The sequence below is a fragment of the Chiloscyllium plagiosum genome, unplaced genomic scaffold (assembly GCF_037043375.1).
Source record: "Chiloscyllium plagiosum isolate Xiang-an unplaced genomic scaffold, Cpla_swu_hap1 HiC_scaffold_34, whole genome shotgun sequence".
Taxonomy (NCBI): Eukaryota; Metazoa; Chordata; class Chondrichthyes; order Orectolobiformes; family Hemiscylliidae; genus Chiloscyllium; species Chiloscyllium plagiosum.
In genome coordinates, this window is record NW_028270172.1 from 44,427,929 (window position 1) to 44,454,014 (window position 26,086).

The following is a 26,086-nucleotide window of genomic DNA, read 5'->3' on the forward strand; positions in this document are numbered from 1 at the left end:
AGGTTATCCTTAGTTAAAACATGGTGAAAAAACAAGACTCTCTCAGAATTCTGAAATACGTTTTGTTTGCACTCCTAACAATTTCATATTTTTAACTTGAATGCTATAATTTGCCTTTTTGAGGTTCCTGATTAAAATATAGATTGAACATTGGACAGCCTATATTTACTCTAGTATGATGTACTGGCAAGAGTGTTGATCACCAGCCTGGAGACATTGCATCCTTCTCAGTACTTACAGTCATGTTTTGATTCAAAGTAGTTTAGGATCCACATACAGAATTTTATTTATGTAATGGACTTGAGTTACAGTGATGGATTTGAAGTGCCAGTGCATAAGAAACCATGCTTAACCACAGACTCTCAACGTTTAAGCACAAGGAGATGGAGAAATGTTTCTTTGTTTATTACTTTGTTTCATTTTAAAATTTACGTTCTGCATCTTCTAATTTTTTGTTTTCTCAATGTTTGTTTCTACAGATTCCTAAGGCATGTCTTCAGTTTGGACGTAGTTTTCTGATAATGTAAGGTGAATTGATCCACCTTTTCACTGTGACAACATGGAGGTTGATTCTAAGAAATCTGCTGGTGATTCCTTTAGACTTAAGAAGGATATCTCCTTGTTGCATGGCGTTTGCCTGATCGTTGGAAATATGATTGGATCTGGCATCTTTGTTTCTCCCAAAGGAGTCCTAATATTCAGTGGTTCCTATGGCCTTTCATTGATTATCTGGGCAATGGGAGGAGTATTTTCTGTCTTTGGAGCACTCTGCTATGCAGAACTTGGAACAACTATAAAGAAATCTGGAGCAAGCTATGCTACATTCTGGAGTCGTTTGGAGGTTTTCTGGCATTTCTGCGTCTCTGGACATCTCTACTGATTGTTGAGCCAGCATGCCAAGCTGTCATTGCCATCACATTTGCCAATTATCTGATTCAGCCCTTTTTCCCAACTTGTGATCCACCTTATTCTGCTGTCCGATTATTGGCTGCCTTTTGCATAGGTAAGGAGCTATTATTCAACTAAGTATGATGTGAAACTGGATTCAATGAACATGGTACCTGGGAGCTGGTATCATGAAAAAAGTGACCATGAAACCTATTGGCTTGTTACGATAGAATAGTTTGCTCATGTTTTTCAGAGAGGAGAGTCTGCCCTCTGTCCTCTCTGGGCTATATGTCTGATTTGCAGTCTCACACAACATAATTGACTCCTAATGCCTTCTGAAGTAGTCAAGCAATCTATTTCATTCTCAAAATAATTAAGGAAGATGAAAAACAGTCAAAACGTAATCTCGTCAACTTGTTCACATCCTAACTTTAAAAAAAATGATTATACTCGAAATAAAAACAAACTTACCAGTAAATTTTAGTTATTTTGTGAGGTAACATGACATTGTAATAAGTCAGAAATTCCAGTGGCTCAGGGATTTTATGCAATATGGGGGTCAAGGATCAAGGGTAAGACATTTATGGGTAGACATTATTTCCGTGTAGGCCTGTAATAAATATTGTAGTGAAGCCTCATAAGGCCATGCACTAATGGCAGCCTTCCATCTCGAAATAGTTTGTGACTTGCTGGCCACTTGCATTAAGGATCACCCGGTACAGCTCGCAAGCTACCTCCTGGCAATGCAGTCCACATTTGTTGCCGAGGAAGATTGGGCTGACAAAAATGCAGAATGCTTTCTTCTCAACCAGCTGAGCTTTTCCTTTCTGCTTGCTTGTTCCAGTGCCTTTCCACCTCAGCCTTTCGATGTCACAACTGTGAACACTGGTGTCAGTGTCTCTTAGCTTCATCTGTCACATGTGGTTGTCTGATAATGGAGGCATGAATGCCCAGGAGGGCATGGCTTAATTGCTAGTCATCCAGTGAATGTGGCCTCGCTACCGCAGACATCATTGGCTTAGCATCGCATCTTTGTTGATGGAATTAGCACGTGCCAGGACTTGAGCTGGTGATCCAGACCTTCCAAGAGATGATGAGGATACATCTGAGACAAAAGGTGAAAACTGTTCGGGCATTTGTCTTGCCTGGAAAATAATAAGGGTTACCTCTACAGAGAAGTGTATTAAAGGACTAGGCTTGGTAAACTCTCAATTTAGTATTCTCCAAGAGATTGATGCTGTTCTATACTCTTACTCAATCTGAACAGAACAGCTGTAGCTTTTGCGATTTGTGTGTTGATTTCAGCTTCAAGTGACAGGTTGCCGGTGATTGTGATATGTTAAGCTATCGAACAACCTCCAACATCATGTGGTAAATGATGATCTGGCAACATCCTGGACCATGATGTGCCTTCTACGCTGATCGTCAAACTGCAGACTCTGACATTCATGTGACAGTCTGTCCAATCCACCATATGGAGTGTTAGTGTGGCTCAGTAGTGAAGAAGAGCAACTTCATGGAAAAGATTTTGACAAGATCCAAGGTGAATGAGTCTTCAATATGTAAATGCCCCTGAAGTCATATGACAGCAGTAAAAAACAAAGCCAGGGAGGGTTGCTTCCAGAGCACAACCCGGCCTGATCCCACTGTTACGTCATCATAGGGAAGGTCATCTGTCATGTTGCCATGAAAAGAGGATCACGTTAAGCAACTGTCTCAAGTTTAAATAAATTGCATCTGCTTACCTGGTCAAATGTGTTGGTGAGGTTGAGGCCTTTTAAGCTGAGACGATAATATTGATCTTCCAGTTTTGAAACTGGACTGTTCTTAGACTGAATCTCAGTCAGCCAGAACCTGTAGTCTGACAAAGACAAAGGCAGCTCTGATGTTCTTCGTTGCAGCCTCAAAGTGGAGGTGCCAGTGTTGGACTGGGGTGGACAAGGTCAGAGGTCACGCAACACCAGGTTATAGTCCAATAGGTTTATTTGAAATCATAAACTTTCAGAGAGCTGCCCCTTCATCACAAAGGGCAAGTGGTCTGAAAACTTGTGATTATAAATAAACCTATTGGACTGTAACCTGGTGTCATGTGACTTCTGACCTTGTTCTTCATTGCAGTTACCCTGGCTGTTGCACAGGGGTCACCATTTTTTTTTTGTTTGCAGTAAACCTATCCGAAGCCACTCCCTATCCCCTCGAGTTTACTCAGATACTACCGGAGTGATTGTTCTCCAAGTTTGAGGTCGGTATTCAGCTGATAAAGCATTAGCATGGAACTGTACTTGTGGAAATGGGAAGAATTGTTTTATTAAACTCCTTCACTTTGGGTTTGATATATAGCACTGTCTCGAAAGGATGACTGTCTGGAGCTCCCTTGTTGTTTGAGAGTACAATTCAAGAGTGTTCACTCATTCCCCCAACAGTTTTATTGCAAATGGTAGTGACCTCCCTGCTTTTGCTTTCAGTGGAACTGTTTTCTCTCAACGTGTTGCATTTCTCGATCCCTTCATATGTGCCCTGATGCTCCATGTGTAAAGGATATCTGGATAATTGTAGAGTTGTGGCCAGTAGTCACTGATGCACTGCCCAGCAGTTAGTTGAACTTTACTTCAGGCAGGTAAAAACAAGGACTGCAGATGCTGTAATCAAAGTCTAGATTAGAGTGGTGCTGGAAAAGCACAGCAGTTCAGGCAGCATCCGAGGAGCAGGTAAATCGACGTTTTGGGCAAAAGCCCTTCATCAGGAATAGAGGCAGCTGATATAGTGTGCATTGAGCCTTCACTTGGATCAATCCTGAAATCACTGAAAGCAGATTGCATGGCTTCATTGAAGTTTCATTCCTCAAACCGGTCTGTGCTTTTCCACTTTTATTTCTTGTGTTGAGAATGCGATATTGGAGGTGGTGTCTCAAAGTATGTTGCATTTCTCTACCATACTGTGTAAAAATGCTAGTGAGCATCTGTTTAATTGAATTGCGGATTTGTTTTGTATAGGCAGTAGGGTTAATGTCGATGCAAAAACAGGAATTCTACTTTTTGGAAACTTCAGCACGTCTAGTACATAAAGGAGTGCTGTGTAGTTACATGTGTTGACAATGTTGTTCAGAATCCTACCTGGTAATGATTGGACCCAGTTGGCACCAGTGCACCGATCTTCGATGTCTCTGGGATACCTGCTGGCAGTGTTTGTTCTGAATGAAGAAGTTAATTATGCAAAGCTTGTGATAGCAGCAAAGCTCAAAGTCCTGTCTGTTCTTGTTTGTTTCCCAGGCTGTGATGTCCCGGGTACAATGTCAGTGCCTTACAGTCGATGCCCACTCTCTGTTGAAACTCCCCAGTAAGTAAACAGATTTTCAATTAGGAATTCTGGTAATTGTCAATTTTCTGAGGATCTGGCTATTCAGTTCTGTAGTGGGGCACAGCTTGGGCATAGGTACTGAGGTTAATTGTTCAGATTGGATGGAGGATATGTTTTGTGTGAGGGGGTTCTATCAACAAGACAGAGGGCTTGCCTGTTTCCTTTGAGGTCTTCCTGGGTCACATGAATATATAATGTTTTCTTTCAGTAATTGGCTCGATGAGCCTGGTCTCCTAGAGCTATATCCTTGTACATCGATAGTTTAGCCATGTTTATCATACTTGTGCACATAATTATCCACTTGCAAATTTACTGTCAGTCCCATGCAAATGGTCCTGACATTCCAGCTTATCAATTGAAAAGTTGGCAGCTTCTTGCTTGTTTGGTGCAATTAATTCTATCTTCTTTGTTGGGTAGATGTTATAAGCTTGAAGGAGATGGACCTTAGCAGGTCAGCATCTTTCTCGCTGTGTACTGCCTGCCTTGAGATGGGCAGTGACTGACCATTAGGACATAAGGGTCCCTTCCAGTGCCACATTGCCCAAAGCACCCATTCTTTCCACCAATCTATGTTGGCTTTATCATTCATTACCGCTGCCCCTGTGCATTACCACATTCTCATAAACTGGACTATTGTCGATAGGGCACAAGCTTAGACAAAATGGTTGGAGACCCTGCCTGTCCAAATGCCGTGGTCCCCCTTTTCACCATCCTGGTCAACTCCAAAAGAATGCAGAGCACTCTGTTTGGCTGTGGTTTGGTTACAGGGATTGTTAGATATATGAAAAGACTTGGACATTAGTATACCTTTGGGCTTCACGTAGGGTTGTCAGGAATTATTCCCTTTGTCTTCAGCTTTACTGAGTTGGCCCAAAGGTATTGGCGCTTTCGGGTTGGGAATTTGGTTCATGAGTATCAAGTTGAGTTGATGTATGATTGGGGCTGCACATTGCACTCCTTGGGTCTAGATCTCTTCAATATGCCCCTGAGGCTTTAATGTGGAGCTGAGAGTGATCCAGTTTCCATGTATCTCCATGAAGAAGACTGAACAGGAGTAGGCCATCCAGCCCTGTGGGCCAGCTGTACCATTAAATGATCATGGCTGATCCTCAGTCTTAAGAGCATATTCCCACTTTCGACCATGTTACGGTTTTAATATCTAAAACTCTTACCTATCTCTTTCTGGTATATATTTCATGACCTGCCTCCACAGCATTCTTTGGTTGAGAATTTCACAGATTCGCTACCCTTTGAATGAAGAAATGTTTCCTTATCTCAGCCCTAATGGTCTACCCAATATCCTGAGACAACATCTGGTCCTAGATTCTTCAACCAGGGAAAACATCCTTCCTGCATCTCGTCTGACCAGCCCTGTTAGAATGTTGTACTATCAGATGGCCTCTTATCCTTCTGAACTCTTCTGAATCCTTCTGAATACAGGACCTGTTGAACCAATCTCTCGTCAAATGACAGTCCTGCCATTCCTGGTATCAGCCTAGAACACCTGTGCTGCACTCCCTCTATAGCAAGCATATCCTTCCTTTGGGAGGAAGATCAAAACTGCACCCTCCAGGTATGGCCTTACCAAGGACCTGCATGTTATCTGGAAGACATCCTTACTCTGAACTCTCATCCTTTTTCAAAATGAAGGCAAATATACCAGTTGCCTTCCTAATTGCTGACTGCCCCCGCCTGTCTATTTCTAATAGGTATACCAGGACACCAAGATCCCTTTGTATGTCCATTTAAATAATACTCTACCTTTTGTATTTCTCATATCAAAATGTATAACTTCACATTGAGCCATGTTGTACTGAGTCTGCCATTTCTTTGCCCACGCACTCAATTGGTCTAAACCACCTCAAAGGCTCCTTGCATCCTCCTCGCTCTCTATCCTGCCCAATTTTGTGTTGTCAGGAAACTCGAAGATTTTGCATTTGGTTCTCTTATCCAGGTAACTTATATCTATTGTGACTAACCAGCGCCCTAGCAATGATCCCTGTGATATCCTTGCCATCGCCTACCGTTTATTCCCACTCTGTTTCCAGTTTGTCAGCCAGTTTGTCATGCCAGTATGTTACCCTCTACCCCATGTGCTTTAACTTTGCCAACTAACCTCATGAGGGATCCTCATCAAAAATCTACTAAAAATCTAAATACACTACATCCCTGGCATCCCTTATCAATCCTATTAGTTACATCCTAAAACCTCTCCAGTAGATTTTTGTAAGGAATGATTTCCCTTGCATAAACCTGTGCAGATTTTGGCCAATCCCACAAATGCTTTCTAAATGTTTACTATCATGTCTTTTATATTAGATTTTAGCATTTTCCCCACTAACGATATAATGTTAACAGACCTTTCTTTTAAATATTTGATTAGATTCCCTACAGTGTGGAAACAGCCCCTTCGGCCCAATAAGTCCACACCGACCCTCCAAAGAGCAATCCGCCCAGACCCATTCCCCTACACCTAACACTACGGGAAATTTAGCATGGCCAATTCACCTGACCTGCACATCTTTGGACTGTGGGATGAAACCGGAGCACCCGGAGGAAACCCACGCAGACACTGGGAGAATGTGCAAACTCCACACAGACAGTTGCCCGAGACAGGAATTGAACCCGGGTCTCTGGCGCTGTGAGGCAACGTGCTGCCCACGGTTACATTTGCCTTCCTCCAATCTGTACAAAGTGCTCCAGAGTCTGTAGAATTTTGGAAGATGACCATCAATGCTTCCAATTTTTCCAGGGCCACTTCCTTTAGTGCTCTGGAAGTGTATTATTAGACCCAGAGATTTGTCAGCCTTTTATCACATTAACATCCCCAACAGCATTTTCCTTTAATTTGCTGTCTCACTGTACCCTTAGTTCCTGAACATTTCTGGGAGGTTATTTGTGTCCTCTTTAAGATGACAGAATCACATTATGTGTTCACTTGTGCTATTTGTTTGTTCCCCTTTTATAATTTCCACCCCCCCACCCCAAGCTTCTGACTGTAAGGCACTTATCTCCTCACGTTTATAGAAGTTTTTAAATCCGATTCTAAGTACCCTGCAATTTTACTCACACAGTATTTTCCCCTTCTTGACACTCATTGCTTTCTTTTGCTGAATTCTAAAATGCTCCAGTCCTTCGATTTTGTTTTTTTTCTGGCAATTTTATATGTCTCTTTTTGGATGTAATATTATCCCTAATTTCCTTTGTACGCCATATTTATTTTCGTGGAAGACAGGAGTGAATAATTGTTGCAGTTGATGTACACGTCCTTCAAATATGGTTCATTGCTTACCTACTGTCAACCCCTTTAGTAAGATTCCCCAATCCATCCATGCCAGTTTTCACCTCATACCTTCATAGTTCAAGATTCTAGTTTCACATTTGACTACTTCACTCTTCTCCTTAACAAAGAATTGTATTCTGGTCATTCTTCCCAAGGGCATTGGCCCAACAGGATTATTAATTTCTCATTGCACAGTACTCAGACTAGAATCGCCTTCTCTAGTTGGTTCCTCAACATATTTGCCTAAACATCCATTACATTATGCACTCCAGTAAATCCTCCTACATGATACCACTGCTAGTTTGGTTTGTCTGATTTATATGTAAATTAAAGCCATTCTTGGTAACTCTATAGCCATGTCTCTGAATGCAGGTATCTCCTGACCACTTACATCTAATTGTGTTCATAATTCAACTCTCTTATTGTGAATTGTCCATGCATCAGGACCTAAAGCCTTTAGACTTGTCTTTTTAACCATTGTAGTCATTATTGCTTTATTTTGCTGTATGGTCCCATTTATTCATTGCCCTTTATTCTGCTTTCCACTTTTGTTTCGTATCTTTCTATCTATTGTTTTTCCCTCCTTGCTCTCCCTGCTCACGTTCTCATCCCTTGTCAATCTCATTTAAGCTCTTCTGACAGCACTTGCAACATCCCCATGAAGGACATTATTCTCAATCCTGCACGGATAAAACCTGTCCTGCTTGTACCAATCCCAGGGATCTGTATCCCTCCCTCCTACACCATTTCTCCAACCACGCATTCACCTGCTCACTCCTGTTATGCTTATTCTCATTAAAATGTGGCACTGTTGGGAGTTTTGAATTTACTACCTATTTGAAATCTTTCTTTCTTCTTAGCTTTCTAACTCCTCCATTCTGCTTATGGACCTCTTCATTTTAAATAAAAACCTGATCTGTACCGCAACCCCTGGCAATTCATTCTCCCCCCTTCAGATTGTGCTGCAGCTGCTCAGAGCCATTCTTGACCCTGGCACCAGAGATGTAACATGATCCTGGAGACTATTTTGTACTACAAAAACACTTACCTATTCCCTTTACTATTGAATCCCCTATCACTGTAGCCTTCTTATTCTTTCTCCTCTAATGCACCAGAGCAATCCATGGCACCATGGACTTATCTTCAACTGCTATGCCTGAGAAGCCAGTTCCCTCTTGAAAGTACATCTCTTAGCGAGAGGGTGCTCCTGTACCATCTGCCTTCCTGTGCTCTGCCTGGGGGTCACCCATTTTTGCCTATTCAGCCCTTACCTCTGGTGTGAACACCTCACTGAACATGGTGAGCACAAAAGTCTCAGCATTATGGAAGCTCCAGCGAGTCCACCAACACTCTGGCTCTGAAACATTGTTAACCAGTAGCTGCAACTGGACACCCCTGCACATTATAGTCCAAACTTGGGCTAACAAGTGACAAGTAACATTCGCACGACACAAATACCAGGCAATGACCATTTCCAATAAGAGAGAACCTAACCACCACTCTAACATTCATTGGTGTTACCATCACTGAATCCCCCACTACCAACATCCTTAGGATTACCATTAACCAGAAGCTTGACTGAACTTGCCACGTAAACATAGTGGCTAAAGAGCAGGTCAGAACCTAGGAATATTGCATTGAGTAATTCATCTCCTGACTCTCCCAGGTCTGTCCACCATCTATAAGGCACAAGTCTGCAAGGTGCCCTGCAGGCATTCACCAGAGATCTTTGGACACCATCTTCCAAACCTATGAAAAAATCCATGAAGAAGGTCAAGAGCAGCAGATACATGAGAACACCACCTCCTGCGAGAGATTGTCCAAGCCACCCACTATCCTGACTTGGAAATATATCACCATTTGTTGTTGCTGGCTCAAAATCTTGGAATTCCATGCTGTGGTTCTGTTCACCGAGCTGGAGGTTTTTGTTGCAAACGTTTCGTCCCCTGTCTAGGTGACATCCTCAGTGCTTGGGAGCCTCCTGTGAAGCGCTTCTGTGGTGTTTCCTCCGGCATTTATAGTGGCCTGTCCCTGCCGCTTCCGGTTGTCAGTTTCAGCTGTCCGCTGTAGTGGGCGGTATATTGGGTCCAGGTCGATGTGTTTGTTGATGGAGTTTGTGGATGAGTGCCATGCTTCTAGGAATTCCCTGGCTGTTCTTTGTTTGGCTTGCCCTATAATGGTAGTGTTGTCCCAGTCAAATTCATGTTGCTTGTCGTCTGCGTGTGTGGCTACTAAGGACAGCTGGTCGTGTCGTTTCGTGGCTAGTTGGTGTTCATGGATGCGGATCGTTAGCTGTCTTCCTGTTTGTCCTATATAGTGTTTTGTGCAGTCCTTGCATGGGATTTTGTACACTACATTGGTTTTGCTCATGCTGGGCATCGGGTCCTTCGTTCTGGTGAGTTGTTGTCTGAGGGTGGCTGTTGGTTTGTGTGCTGTTATAGCCAACAGCCACACTCAGACAACAACTCACCAGAACGAAGGACCCGATACCCAACATGAGCAAAACTAATGTAGTGTACAAAATTCCATGCAAGGACTGCACAAAACACTATATAGGACAAACAGGAAGACAGCTAACGATCCGCATCCACGAACACCAACTAGCCATGAAACGCCACGACCAGCTATCCCTAGTAGCCACACGCAGACAACAAGCAACATGAATTTGACTGGGACAACACTACCATTATAGGGCAAGCCAAGCAAAGAACAGCCAGGGAATTCCTAGAAGCATGGCATTCATCCACAAACTCCATCAACAAACACATCGACCTGGACCCAATATACCGGCCACTACAGCGGACAGCTGAAACTGACAACCGGAAGCGGCAGGGACAGGCCACTATAAATGCAGGAGGAAACACCACAGAAGCGCTTCACAGGAGGCTCCCAAGCACTGAGGATGTCACCTAGACAGGGGACGAAACGTTTGCAACAAAAACTTCCAGCTCGGCGAACAGAACCACAGCAACGAGCACCCGAGCTACAAATCTTCTCACAAACCTTGGAATTTCATCCCTAAGGATATTGTGGGGCAACATACTACATGTAGATTGCAGCAGCTCAAGAACTCAGCTCATCACCTTCTCAAGGGCAACTGGGAACAGGCAACAAACGCCGGCCCCATCAGTGACACCCACATCCCAAGAGTGACTAAAAATATCTCCAGGGATATTGGAAGTACATGGCTCCCTGTACCATGGTTCTATGGTTAATTTGCTCATCCTCCCTACATTCCCAGCTCTCGTCCACATAGGGAGGAAGAATCTCAAACCAGTTGGTCAGGTTCAAGGACTGAAGCACCTTCAGCACTATCTCCTGGATCCCTCTGCATGCCCTGCTCACAGTCACACTGTCCAAATTAGAGGTAGGTAACCGAAGGGGTGTGGCTGCCTCTTGATGTAAAGCATCCATGTAACTTTGCCCATCGCGGATGCGTCATAGTGTTGAGGTTCAGAGTCCAGCTCGTCAATTCTGAGCCGGAATTCCTCGAACAACCAACAACTGCTCCAGGTGTAGTCAGTATGATGACAATGGGGTCCTCCAGCTCTCACATCATGCAGTTACAATACATCGCACTGGCTCTATATCTCTAAATTATTTAATTATCTTTTAATTATTTTCTTGAAGTTTCCTACTGGTATTTTAGTTTATAATCTGTAAACGTTTCTCCTATTTACCTTCAGTCTGAAAATAATCAATAGTATGGAATCAAATTAGCAGCTATTACCAATGAATGAATTTACCTGGTTTTCCTGTGACATCACTTTGTTTTATGCTTGGCCCCTGATGCTGGTCTTCAATTCATCCAATTAAAAAGCCCTTAAAAACCACGAACAGAAAAAGCAAGCAGTAAACACCCCTTCCCTTTGCACCAAATTCCCCCACAATCTCCAAAATGCCCGAACCACATACTCACTCGGGCTGTGTCTGGCGCCAGGTGTGATATTTGAATTTGGTAATCTTTCTTCAGAACTGGTTTTCGTCCAGTCTCATGCTTTCACTGCTTCTATCCTGACGTATTCTATGAGTTCTATTTTGTTTAATAGTTAAAAGAATTGAATAAAAGTTTTGACAGTGAGCTGCTGGTTCTGATGCTGGAAGGAAGTTCAAGCTCTATATCAATGCTGAAGGAACTTTAGTACTTATTTATTAGTGCTAATACATGGTTCAAATTCTGAGTGTGCTGTAAATATTGTCTTGATTTCCGCTTAACTAGTCATCTTATAAATTGGCCCGCTATAACCTAAAACTAGGTATATTTTTATTCTCATCATCTGCAAATACAAGCTGACAGATGTTTCAGTAAACATCTGAGGTTTCAGACCTTTACTGTACCTTGAATTGGCTACATTCATTGAGAATGTGTGATGCGTCCTGTCTCTCAGTTCTTCAGACTGTGAACATTCTGTAAACTAGAGATTTAAAAACCTGACCTCAGACTCCTCCCTCCAGTCTGCATCAGGGATTAACTCACTAGACTATCAATCATACTGCAAACCTTCGTCCTTTATCCGTTCCTTGTGAGATATGACAGCTGCACAGTTTGTTATGCTGAGACTGCTGCTAAAGCTAATGAATAGAAGCCATTCCAATATTTGTCTGCAGATTTCTCTAAAACCCCTATTTCTAATACCAGCTACCATCGCCTCTCAACTGTTATCTTAACCTGATCAGAATAACAGCATCAATGGCTGACCAGTCAATCTCCTATTTTTATTTCGTAGTTCTTTGTTGTAGCAAAGTGTGATGACACTGTTGAGAATTCAGCCTTTGAAATCTGAATGTAGCTCGACACAAAATATGAATTGGAGGTGCCGGTGTTGGATTGGGGTGTGCAAAGCCAAAAATCACACAACTACCAGGTTATAGTCCAACAGGTTTATTTGGAAGCATCTGATGAAGGAGCAGTGCTCTGAAAGCTAGTGCTTCCAAATAAACCTGTTGGACTATAACCTGGTGTTGTGATTTTTAATGTTACATAAAAAAAGTTCTTAATTTAAAGTCAAAAATCTTTTTTTAGGGTAAATAGATGGAGGTCCTAAAACCTTACACTTGGTTAGATAGGTTGTCAATAGTGTTAATTAGTTCATAAATTAGCTTTTGTGATTGAGTCAGTATGGATATTTTATGATTTAACCTATTGCATATCGCTGGAAGCAGTGAAACTTGAACCTAGCTCTCCTTACTCCGAGATAAGCAAACTACCAGTGTAGCACAGGGACCCTTTTGAATTTGTTTAATTTTGTTAATTTTAAAAAAAGACCATATTTTTCTAATCAACCTGTTTAGAGATGTTATTGCGTACCTCTGGAACAGATGGAACCCAGACCTCCTGGACCAGGGCTAGGGGCACTATCACTGTGCCACAAGGGAGCCCCCCTGAGTCTGTTTATTCTCAATAGTGTTGTATAAGGCAGGTGCTGTAATAGCTGTGTAATGTTTGAGTCTAAGTCACATTGCCCTGCTGTCGAAATGTACAAGAATGATAATTGATGACTGAATGCTTTCAGGAACATTTGATTGGTTTTTGTTTCTGAATGAAAGAGAGGGAGCTTAGTGTGGATGTTTTTAAATGTTTGGCCGAGTGAATAAAACTATTAATTATGTCAAAAACAGTCTTCTAGTTTGGAAGCAGGCCTTGAAAAATAATGGAAGCTCTTCGACTTGTGAATGCACAGAATAGCAGTTGGAGATAAAAAAGAAAGCCCGGTTCGATTTGGTCAGATTAATTTTGCTGATCCCTCATCTGGTCTGATGTTTTTGGTGAAGCATTCAGTGTGCGTGGAAAGCTCTAAAGGAATAGCTCCTCTAACTGCCGTGGTAATTGACAGCTCAACAGTCAGCAGTCGGATCAAATTCGTGTATTGATGCAATACAAAAATAAAGTATCTCTGTTATTGCCTCAGATTCAGCTCCTGAGATCATGGGAGCTAGCAAATACCATAGGTCACTGTGCCCTCGCAGAATTAGCAAAACAAATAAGTCATCTTCTGTTTACTTCCCAAAAGTTTCTACAGAAGGTGCAGTAACTCTTTTTGAATTATCATGGAATAATTCTGAGTGGCACAAACAGGGTTTGATGCATCACTCTGTCAGCATTGTTATTGTAAGCTGCCGTTGAGCTGTTTCTTTCTTGAGCCCAAAGCTCTGAAACACTTTAATCTACGCACCAGATGTTGTTTTCACAGTTCTTGGAGCTTCAGTAGATTTTAACCTCAAGAATGCATTTTTTTTTCTTCTATTTCTGGAAGTGCTCCCTTCGACAGTTTCTGTATTTCCTTCTTATTCTGAGGATTCAATGGCAGCATTGTCAAGTAAACACTACTGCCCTTCTTGAAGACAACTCTACAAGCATTCAAGCAAAGCTCCCACTATATTGGACTGGGCAGTGCGTCAAGATGGCTGAAAAGAATCACTCTTGCCAGGTCCTGTTTCTAAACCTTCAAATGGCCAGAATTCCAGGGAGGACAAAGATATCACTAGAAAATAAGAGCAGCCGGAGGCCCTTCAGCCCATCAAACTTGCTCTGCCATTCAATATGATCATGGCTGAACATCCAACTCCATCCCTCGTCCTGCTTTTTCCCCCCCCTTTCCTTTTCATCCCTTTTATCCTGAGAGTTCATTTCTAACACCTTCTGGAAACTATTCGATGCTTTGGCTTGAACCATTCTCTGTGGCAAAGAATTCCACAGACCCATATCCTTAAAACATGAAACCTTTGTTCTGGACTCCCCAGTCATCAGTATATTCCTTCATGTGTTTTCTTCTCTAGTCCTGCTGGAACTTTACAGGTTTCTGAGATTCCTGCCCTCATTCATCTAAGCACCAGTAAATATAATCCTAGTGATTCCTGAAGAAGGGCTCATGCCCGAAACGTCGATTCTCCTGTTCCTTGGATGCTGCCTGACCTGCTGCGCTTTTCGAGCAACACATTTTCAGCTCTGATCTCCAGCATCTGCAGCCCTCACTTTCTCTTATAATCCTAACTAATCCAGGTTCAGTTCATTCATCAGTCCTACCATCCCAGGAATTGGTCTATTAAATCTTTGTTTAACTCCCTGCATAGCCAGAACATCCATCTTCCGAGAAGGAGACCAAACCTGCAGGTGTGATCTCATTCAATGCCCTGTACTATTGCAGCAAGACATCCATGTACTCTAGCCTGTTTCACCTGCATGCTTATTTTCAGTGACTGGTGTACAAGGACACTAGTCCTGTGGAAACTTCCCCTTACTCAATCTCTGTCTGTTCGGTCTTCCCTCTTTTGCTTCCAACGTGGATAACCTGATATTTATCCACATTATACTTCATCTGCTGTGCATTTGCCCGCTCCCTTAAATTGTCCAAGTCACACTGAAGCACCTCTGCATCTTCTCTACATTTCACCCTCCCATCCAACATTGTGTTGGCTGCAAACTTGAAGATACTACATTTAGCTCATTAAATGATCACTCGTCTCTTTCAAAATGATCTGTCTTGTAACTGGCTTTGGACATTGCCTGTCTTATACAAAAATTAAGTGCCTCAAAGTACATGTATTTAATTTCCATGGTCAGTTCTTTGATATAAATGCTATAGGAAGAATATGGGGGGGGCAAGAGAAGAGGGGGAGTGGTGTTTTTGATGAGGGATAGCATGACAGCTGTATTTAGGACGTTCCTGGGAATACATCCAGGGAATTTACTTGCGTGGAACTGAGAAATAAGAAAGGATGATAACCTTATTGGGATTGAACTATAGATCTCCCCAATAGTCAATGGGAACTTGAAAAACAAATTTGTATGGACATTTCAGTTATCTGTAGGAATAATAGGGTGGTTATGGTAGGGGATTTTAACTTTCCAAACATAGACTGGGACTGCCATAGTTTTAAGCGTTTAAATGGATTGGAATTTAAGTGTGTACAAGAAAGTTTTCTGATTTAGTAGAGAAGGTGCAAAACTTCACCTACACTTGGGAAATAAGGCAGTGAGGTGTCAGTGGGGGAGCACTTTGGGGCCAGCGACCATAATTCTATTAGATTTAAAATAGTGATGGAAAAGGATAGACCAGATCTAAAAGTTGAAGTTCTGATTTGAAGGAATGCTCATTTTGAAGGTATTAGGGGAGAACTTACAAAAATTGAAACAAATGTTTGCAGGTAAAGGGATGGCTAGAAAATGGAAAGCCTTCAGGAATGAGAGACCAAGAGTCCAGAGACAGTATACCCCTGTTAGGGTGAAAGGAATGCTGGATGACTAAAGAAATTAAGGGTTTGGTTAAGAAAAAGGAAGCATATGTTATGCATAGACCGGAGAGATCGAGTGAATCCTTAGAGTATAAAGGCAGTAGGAGTATACTGAAGAGAAAAATCGGGAGGGCCAAAAGGGGACATGAGATAGCTTTGACAAATCGAGCTAAGGAGAATCCAAAGGGATTCCATAAATACATTAAGGACAAAAGGGTGACTAGGCAGAGAATAGGGCCCCTCAAAGATCAGCAAGGCTGTGTGAAACCGCAGGTAATGGGGGAGATAATTGTTGTAATTGTATCTGCCTCCAACAATTCCTCTGGCAGCTTGTTCCATACATTCACCACACTCCACATGGTAAAGTTACCCCTCAGGTTTTTAAAAAGATTTTTCCCTCCCACCTTAAACCTGTGCCCTTGAATTTTGAACTCCTTCACACTAGGAAGAAACCTTGTCTATTCATCCAATCCATGCCCCCCATGATTTTATAAACCTCTAAGGTCCGTTTAAGTAATATCTTCCATGATGAAAATCCGGGTGAGCTTTGTGACCTTGATTAGTGAGCTGACCTTATGAGAGCCAATATACAGTTCCAAATTTTATTTGAAGGCTGACTTGTATAAAAAAACCTGGGAGGTATGCTGGATGCAAGCGTTTTTCACTTTCTGTTTTCATGTTTCATAATATTTCAAATGCTTTTATGTTAATCATAGAATCCTTACAGTGTGGAAACAGGCCATTTTGGCCCAACAAGTCCACCAACTCTCCAAAGAATATCCCACCCTGACCCATTCCCCTACCCTATGTCTTCCCTGACTAATGCACTTACCTACACATCCCTAAGCACCACATGGGCAACTTAGCCTGGCCAATTCACCTAGCCTGCACATCTTTGTATTGTGGGAGGAAACCAGAGCACCCAGGGGAAATCCAAGCAGACACTGGGAGAATGCACAAACTGCACGCAGATAGTCACCTGAGGCTGGAATCAAACCCGTGTCCCTGGCGCTTTCAGACAGCAGTGTTAACCATTAAGCCACCCATATGGTTTGTTACATTATATTACAGAAGGTTTGACGTACTGGACTACAGTAGTCTCAGTCATTTAACATTTCTTTTTGACTATGTTTACTGTGACACTTTTTATTGTATTGACCAAGTTATTTCCCAGTATGTGGATACAAATGAAATATTACTCAACTCAGTAATATTTCATTTGTATCCACATACTGGGAAATAACTGGGAGGCAATTGATACATATTCAAGAATATCCCAGGTAATATATTGCATGTATGTAAAGTAGTTTGTAATTCTTATTTACACAGTTGGCACTTTGCTGTCTTTAAACAGACGAGAAACTGGCAGCTAATTATGTTTGATTACTCTTAATCAATTAATAAAATGCAGCTTCGCAGAAACAAACAAAGTTAAAAATTCTCTGCCGTCTTCAGATTTGTGGGTTTCATTCCTGTTGTTCTGGGTGAGAGACATTCGCAGCAGAAACTGAAACAGTCCATTTTTTATGGAAACTGTCCACAGCAGCATTCTGTTCCAATGTTTGCAGTGACTTTTATGACATCTCTGAGTAAGTTGGTTAGTCATTAATACTGAATGAGAAGAAGTTGTATTTGTTGTGAAGCTGTAGCCCATTTGAAAGCTGGATTTAGACTGATCAAATGTCCTGTACAGAGGACCATATAATCAGCAGTGCATGGTAGGATTGATTCATCCATCCATCCTGGTCAGGATTCAAACCTAGACCCTTCAGGTGAAAATCCATTGATCCATCGCTTTATATCCTTCTGAATCTAAATACTACTTCTTATGCCAGTGATGTATTTCACTGTCACTTTAAAACCTCGATCTATGCTCAGTCTATCACAAAGTTGTTAGAAGTTGATTCATGTATTTATATCTGCAACAAGATTTTATAGTGAAGTTTTTTATTTTTCTATTTCTTTGATTGCCGACTAGAATGTGAAAAGGGTTTTTTTTAAGTAAAAGCTATGTTTTAAAAACCAAGGATTGTGGAAGGGAGTGTTTAAAAGCGTATCACTTGACACTCATTGTAAGTGTTGTTTACGCTGTTGCTTGTTCAAGCACTGGAGCAGGTTACTGTCGACGGCCTGACATCCAAGAGGTATATACAAATTGAGATTCGGCCATCAGCATGTAGCTAGTTTGTCTGTGGTGCGATGACTAGTTGTTCATGACAAAGGCTTTCTGTCTGCCAACAACTATGTGATTGGCTCCCAACACAAGTTGGGCTGAAGGATCTGTTTCGGTGCTGTACATCTCTGACTCGAAGTAGCCAACAGCTCACTAGTGTCAATGACATAGACAGAAGCTTCAGACCTTCTGGAAGGAGAAGTGGTGTCCTTTTCTCTCGAGTAAAAACAAAACTTGGAGCCAGAAGAGGTTCAGTTTGTTTTTCTTCATCAGTTGCTCTCAGCTGTTGTTTTTAACCTCTCGGTCAGACACTCTAAGTTGTGAACCAGTTGCTTTGTGCCGACTGCAAACAAGTGGAAATACCTGGAAAAGAAAGATTGAGGAGCAGCAAGTCTGAGGCAAGTATCATCTCAGTGAGCCCTGTGGACAGGGACCATTAAGCTGCCCTCCCAATTATTCCCTCCATCTGGAACATCATTTTTTTTGAGTCTGTCTGCAAGTGTGTAGAATTGTATAAGGACATTACAGTTTTAATTCGTAGAGTTATGTCAGTGGTTCATAGTCATTAACATGTCGCTAAAATTTATTTATTTGTAATAAATAATTCTTTCAAGTACAGAAATATGGTCTATATTTTCTGTCAGCCTGGGTCTAAAAGACAGATAAATCGGGGAATTTGCACATTTTGATAAAATCTTTAACTGTTGTGATGGCTCTGGGAATACAGTAGTGGGGCTTGATTTCCAGTGTGCTACCCTGGTGAGGTGTAACATTTGATAAAAGTTTCCATGAAGCAAAAGAAAAAATTTTCAATTTATGTCGAGGAGAAGACGAAGACTGGTTCAAGTGATTTGGTCGACCTACCCTACTCTTCCAAGATTTTGTGATCTTTACCCTGAATTAAGAACAATTACTGCTTTTATGTAATGAACTTCAGGAGCCTTGTCCATGGTTCAAACAGGACAATGATGGTTTGAGAACTTCAGTAAGTTTTTTTCGATCTAGAAACACAAGCTGGTATACACAGTAAGCTGCGTCACCCCGAAGAGGCTAAAGTTCAAAATTTGGCTATCCTGATTTTGTTTTGTGGTTAGATGTACCATTTTGCCCCCAAAATGATACTTGGTTCTGCTGTTAGCCACTGTTATGATATTCAACTTCCATCATATTTTTAACACTTGGGATCCTTTATGGCCTAAAATTGTTTTCAAAAAGGCAAAAAAAAAAGCTGAAGGAAGGTGACCACAGTGATCACATGTGGAGTCAGTTCATTAAAATATAAATAAACAAGGTCCACACTGAACCGAAATTAATGCATCATTAAAATGACAAACTAGCCTCCTGTTTGGATTTACACATTTCCGGAAGTTTCACATTTTGGGATACAAGTCATCAATTCAACAACTGTGATCTCAGGATAAACTGAATACCTCAAATACTCTAGGGATATTCTTTTAACTGTTTAATCTTGAATTTTATTTTTAGTTCTGGAAACTCTCCCCTTTTTAAACTTCTGTACCTGTGTGTGTGTTTGATATGTTTTTTTCCTCCGAGTTAATAGTGATAAAATTCTTCTTTCTTTCACTCAAAAGCTTGTAATTAGCTAGTTCATTTTTGAATCCGGAAACCATGTTTTAATTGAAGTACGATGGTGTGCAGGAGTGTGAATTCATCCCTCTGGTCCTGACATCATGTTTAAACCATTTTTGCGGAGGGCTTTAATATTTTTGCGAGGGACTTTTGCCAAATGTATGTAGAATAGTTTGTCTGTAGCAGTGCCATTTTTGACTTCCTTCCATGCCCCCTCCCCAGTTACCTCTCACAGCTCATCTTTCAGGAAGAGGACTGAACCCCATTCACTTCTATCAGTACGATTTAAAATGTAGTAGATGATGGATGAATTTATCCAGGTAAAGCACCTATTTCCAGATAGGGTTATGGTTTCTGACAACCAATTTGACCACAGGATGATAGGGAATGAGCAAAGATACCACACAACTGGACAAGTTTCTAAAACAGAATATTACTGATCAACTCGTCCATCTGTAATACCATTAAATACAAACCCCATTCCCTGTTCGCAGTTGGCCTTCATGGTGTTTGCTTGGCCATGGGGCAAAAGTGAAACATTTCCAAATCTTTCTGATCCTCAGTTCTGTAGCGATGGCAGCAGCCTGGCTCGTGGAAAACTGCCAACCTTTGTTTGGGGGTGTTGGTGGGAGTGTGCGTGTTGTTGACTTTAGGGATTTGAAGACACAAATGATTTTGGAGGATGGGTGTCAAAGAGCTGTGGGCATGGAAGGATCAGCTGTGAGGTGCATCCTTTTGGCATGAGTGGCAGTAGCCTGCCTGACCAGTGGATGGGACCACTGGCCTTGATGCAGGGGTGAGAGTGTGAATCCAGTCTTTCTGAGAGGGGACAGTGAGTTCCTCCTCCACTGAACCACTATCACTCTTCTGGGATACTTCCTCTGCAGTCCTCAGCGTGCAAGAGGACAGATTGCTGATTTAATAAACATCATGAAAGCCCTTTTGAATAATTTAAGTAACAATCTTGATGTGAGGAAGGTAAGCTTGTCGGTTAGTCTTAGGTTCTGTTGCAACATTCAGCATTTGGTGGAATGTGCTGCAATGAAAGCTGAGATACAGACAATTAGACATTGCACCATGTTTGAATACATTATAAATGTAGTGGTTCCTATTGCTGTGCTGCAAAAGATAGGTCTTGAGATTTGCATAAGGACTTCAGCCAAGTTGGTAGTAGACTCGTCTAAATTCTTCAACCACAGACTGACTGGCAGGTTTTCCATTTCACCAACTATTGATTTATCCATCTGTGTTCCTCTGCAGGCAGCCTATCACAGAGTCTGTTTCAGTCCTCTGCAAAAGAATCTGGGTGTGAACCCAATCTCTGATAAGGTGGAACATCCCCTCTCCATGTCTTTGTTTCTCCAGCAGTGATGGCCAAGTTGCCAAGGTATCTAAGAGGAGAAGTGTAATGGAAGGAGGCAACATAAGAGATACATAATTCCACTGTTTGTAATTTATAAATCTGAAGGGATTGTGGATTATGAGGAGGAGGATGGGGCATGAGTATGCAAGCCAATACAATAACTGCTGCAACTGGCCAGCTCATCATCCCAAGAATGGAGATTAAGACCTGCATGCACCGACCCGCCATCTGCCTCCGTTTCTACATCTCCTTCGATGAACGAGAGAGGGAAGAACATCAGTGAGTGTCAGGTGGATGTGGCTCTCATGGTTGAATAACAAGCAGTGTGTGTGAACTGAGATATGAGTGATAGGACTTGCAGCAGTGCTAAATGTGTGAGGGCACAGTGAAATATAAGAGTGTTAGGAAGGTGTCCTAATTTGTTCAAAGTTGTTGGCAGGTAAGTGACTGGAGATTTGTGAATGGGACAGAATGTGAGAGATAACTGGTGCATTCACTGCCATTGACTGTCCATGTGCAATCATTGAACCTCTTGAAGCTTTATATCTGTCTCCTCTGATCTAAATTCAATGCCATTGAGCTCTGTTTCTGTCTATTGCTCTTGTACCACAGTTCACGAGCACCAATTCTTTTGCCTGCTCACCTAGACCAGAGTTAGACTCCTTTACAATCCCTGTTCATTTTGTATTCTCAAAAAGGAAGACCCAAACATATCTCTCACCATACAGCTATCTCTTTTCCCACTAGGTTCAGTCAGAGTTAACTCCCAGGGTGGCAACAATTCAGCTTATTGTGCCCTTTGCCCATTTCACGTCAATCACTTGGAAGCTTCCTTGACACAACATCAAATGTGACATGGCCCCTAGAGTCTCCCCCTTGCAGACAGCTACTGAATTTATGCCCACAGTCCTTTGGTTGTACCAAGTTTTTCGAAGTTAAAAATCACTCAACACCAGGTTATAGTCCAACAGGTTTAATTGGAAGCACACGAGGTTTCGGAGCGACGCTCCCATCACCTGATGAAGGAGCGTCGCTCCGAAAGCTAGTGTGCTTCCAATTAAACCTGTTGGACTATAACCTGGTGTTGTGTGATTTTTAACTTTGTACACCCCAGTCCAACACCGGCATCTCCGAATCAAGTTTTTCGAGTTATTGTTAGGTAGAGACCAGTGTTGCAACTATGTGGAAAATTTCCCAAGTATGTACTGCGCACACAAAAGCTAGACAAAAATAATCTGACTGATTTTACCAACCCATCACTCTATTCTCATTTGTCAGTAAAGTGGTAGAAAATGTCTTCAACAGTACTATCAAGCAGCACCTGCTCAGTGGTGCCCAGTTTGGATTCTGCCAGGGCCACTCAGCTCATTACAGCCTTGGTTCAAACATGGACAAAACAGCTGACTTCTGGAGAGGAGTGAGAGTGACAGCCCATAACATCAAGGTTGTGTTTGACTGAGTGTGACATCATCGAGCCCTAACAAAACTGCAATCAGTGGGAATAGGGGGAAACATTACACTGACAGGATGATTGTGGTTGTCAGAGGTCACCTCCAGGACATTTCTGCAGGAGTTCCTCAGGTTAGGGTCCTAGGCCCAACCATCGTTAGCTGCTTCAGCCATGACCTTCCCTCCATCATAAGGTCAGAAGTAGGGATGGTTGCTGATGATTGCACAAAGGTCAGCCCCACTTGCAACTCCACAGATACTGAGGCAGTCCATGATCAAATGCAAAAAGAACTAAACGGTATCCAGGCTTGGGCTGACAAGTGACCAGGAAGATTCACATCACACAATGCCAGGAAATGACCATCACCAATAACAGACAATCTAACCACCATCCCTTGACATTCAATGGTGTTACTGTCATTGAATCCCTCACTGTCCTGGCTATTACCGTTGACCAGAAATTAAACTGCACCAGCCATATAAATACTTGGGCAACATGAGCAGGTTCAGAGGCTTTGAAAACTGTAGCAAGTAAATCCCCATCTCCTGAGTCCCTGGAGCCTGTCCATCATCTACAAGACACAAGTCAAGGAGTGTGATGGAATACTCCCCACTTAGAGTCATAGAGATGTACAGCACAGAAACAGAACCTTTGATCTAACCCGTCCATGCCGACCAGATATCCCCACCCATTCTAGTCCCACTTGCCAGCACCCGGCCCAAATCGCTTCCTATCCATATACCGATCGAGATGCCTTTTAAATGCAATTATACCAGCCTCCACCACACCCTCTGGCAGCTCACTCAGCTGAATGGATGCAGCAGTCAAGAAGCTGAACACCATCCAGGAGAAAGCAACCCACTTGATTGACACCACATCCACAAGCATCCATTCCATCCATCACCAATGCTCAGTGGCAACATTTACAAGATGAATTGCAAAAATTCATCAAAGATCCTCAGACAACACCTTGGAAATTCATGACCACTTCCATCTAGAGGGACATGACAGCAGATGCATGGGAACACCATCACCTTCAAATTCCCCTCCACGCTACTCACCATCCTGACTTGGAAACACATTGCTGGGTCAAAATCCTGGAATTCTGTCCATAATAGCATTGTGAGTCAACGTCCAGCTGGTGAACTGCAGCAGTTCGTGCTTCTCAAGGGCAACTAGGGATAGGTAATAAGCGTCACTGGCTGGGCCAGTCTTTATGTCCCACACGTGAACAAAAAGATAGGCAGCCTTGTTTCATGTTGGAATTAAAACAATGTTGGAGTTAAGTTCAATATGATCTGGAGTTGTTATCCTTGGTCATGACAGGCCCCAGCTGATGTGTTCAACCAGACACCAGTACAGTTTCTGCTAATGTACAACAACATCATTGAAATAAGGCAGGAAGAAGTTGTCAGTAGGGTAATCGTGTTTCCTGTTCTGCTTCCAATTGCCAGGACACTTTACTGCAGTTGAAGAGTTTTGGTGAGATCACATCTGGAGAACTGTGCACAATTTTGGTCTCCTCACCTAACCAAGGATATATTTACCTTCAAAAGGGGATGCAGTAAAGTTTTACTAAATTGATTGCTGAGATGAAGAAGCTTTCCTACAAGGAGAGAGTAGGGCTTATATGTGAGACTCTCAATGGCTGTAAAACAATTTTTTTGAAAAAAATACATGTTACTTGAATTTTTACATTGAAAAATAGAATATGGCATCAAAGAGTTTCAGAACTTTACCTGAATGTGGTGAACAATGCAGGACTCCACACTGTTTAAAATGCAAAAACCTAAAAGGACGCACGAGACGTAACCAGAGATGAGGGACTTCAATTATATGGAAAGGTGAGGATTGTTCTCCTTGGAATAGAGCAGGACAAGCAGTTATCTTATAGCTGTTTTCAAGAGGAAGAGCGGTTTTGATAGGGTGAATAGATTAGGTGAATTGGCCGTGCTAAATTACCCAGAGTGTTGATGGATGTGTTTGTTAGGTGCACTAGTCAGGGGTAAATGTAGAATAATAGCGTAGGGGAATGGGTGGGTTACTGACTTTTTTTTTAAAAGGGGGCAGCACTGTGGTTCAGTGGTTAGCACTGTTGCCTCACAGCACCAGGGACCCAGGTTCGATTCCAGCCTTGGGCGACTGTCTAATCCCTGACTTTCCCACATGGAACTACCTCCTGCAGAGATACATCAGAGAGATACTGTAGCTGTAAATTACTTCAAATAAACTCCAGATAAAAAGCAATGAAGGAGTAAATTACTGCAGATGCTGGAATCTGTACTAAAAGCAACAAATATGGGTGATCACAGCAGGGATCTTTGTCTACGTCACATCTGTTTGGATGATGCTACCTGCTGACATGGCTTCCTTCTCCCATAACCGTGGTTTCCTGCCCACTGTGGTTGTCAGGCTCCCCAACGGGTTTGACCTATCACCCATGCTTCTGTCCTTGCCCCTTCTCATCACTGTCAACAGCATGGGCCCTCACTTTTCATTCCCCCAGGCTCCGCATTCAAAGGGTCATTCTCCAACATTTTAGGCAATTCCAGCAGAACAACACCACCACCAAACACAGCTTCCCCTCACTCCCCTAGTCTGCATTTTGCAGGGCTCATTCCCTATGGGATGCACAAGTTCTCTCTCTCTTCCCCCACCCCACACCCCCCACACGTTCCCTTGTAACTGCAGAAGCAACAACACTGTCCCTTCACCACCTCCCTGCTCACCATCCAAGGGCCTAAATAGTCTTTCCAGGTGAAGCAGCACATCACCTATACCTCCTTCAAACACAGACAGGGTGACCACTTTGCAGAACACCTCCGGTCTGTGTACAAGCAGGACCCGGATCCTTCCGTAGCTGGTCTTTTTAACACTGCGTCCTGCTAGCATGCACACACGTCAGTCCTTTCATGCCGCAGTGTTCCAGTGAAACATAACGCAAGCTGGAAGAACAACATCTCACTTTCAGACGAGGCACTTCATAACCTTCTGGACTTAATATTGAGTTCAACACCTGCAAATTGTGAAACAATTCATATTTCTTCCCTTTGTAGCTTTACTTGTTACATGCTTTGTCACCATGTCCTCTCTCCCCTCCCCTCCACTCCAGTGGGGCTGTATTCTCTTTCAAGTCCGGCAGTTACACACACCGATGTCCTGCCATTCTCACATTCCAGTGACTTAATCTGAACTCTAAACCCACCACCACCACCACACCCACTCTCTTCCGCGCCCCCCCCCCCCCCCCCCCCATTCCCAACTACAGAGTAAATGCTGCCTCCCTCCACACTTTACTTCAGCTCTGATGAAGAGTCATCTGGTCTCAAAGCATTAGCTTGCTCTCTCTCCATGGATGCTGTCTGACCTGGCGGAAGCTCTCTGATTAAGGCATATCATAGAGTCATAGAGATGTCCAACTCATCCAAGCCAACCAGATATCCTAACCTAAACAAGTTCCAATTACCAGCACGCATTTACCATTTCCCTGTAAACCCTTACTATTCGTAAACCCATCCAGATGCTTTATAAATGCTGTAATTGTCCCACCCTCCACCACTTCCTCTGGTAGCTCATTCCACACGTGCACCACCCTCTGTATTAAAAGGTTACCCCTTAGGTCTCTTTTGTATATTTTCCCTCTCACCCTAAACCAATGCCCTCCAGTTCTGGACTCCCCCACCCCAGGGAAAAGACCTTGTCTCTTTTTATCCAATCCATCCCCCTTATGATTTTATAAATCCCTCAGTC

General features: G+C 42.6%; 1 protein-coding gene and 1 long non-coding RNA gene across 2 annotated transcripts in view; one reads left to right on the top strand and one right to left on the bottom strand.

Annotated features, from left to right (window-relative positions):
• LOC122564348 (uncharacterized) overlaps positions 1 to 11,635 on the bottom strand; it is a 45,392-nt gene extending 33,757 nt beyond the window's left edge. The window contains exons 1-2 of the long non-coding RNA XR_015752901.1: positions 11,448 to 11,635; positions 11,275 to 11,350 (exon numbers count right to left, since the gene is read on the bottom strand). This is a non-coding gene — a long non-coding RNA (uncharacterized LOC122564348). The remainder of the gene's footprint in view (positions 1 to 11,274; positions 11,351 to 11,447) is intronic.
• Positions 1 to 26,086, top strand: part of LOC122564346 (Y+L amino acid transporter 2) — a 144,433-nt gene that overhangs the window by 48,108 nt on the left and 70,239 nt on the right. Inside the window, 2 exon segments of the mRNA XM_087978645.1 lie at positions 480 to 815; positions 818 to 1,003. Of these exon segments, the coding sequence (XP_087834771.1) occupies positions 560 to 815; positions 818 to 1,003 (442 nt within the window). The 5' untranslated portion in view covers positions 480 to 559.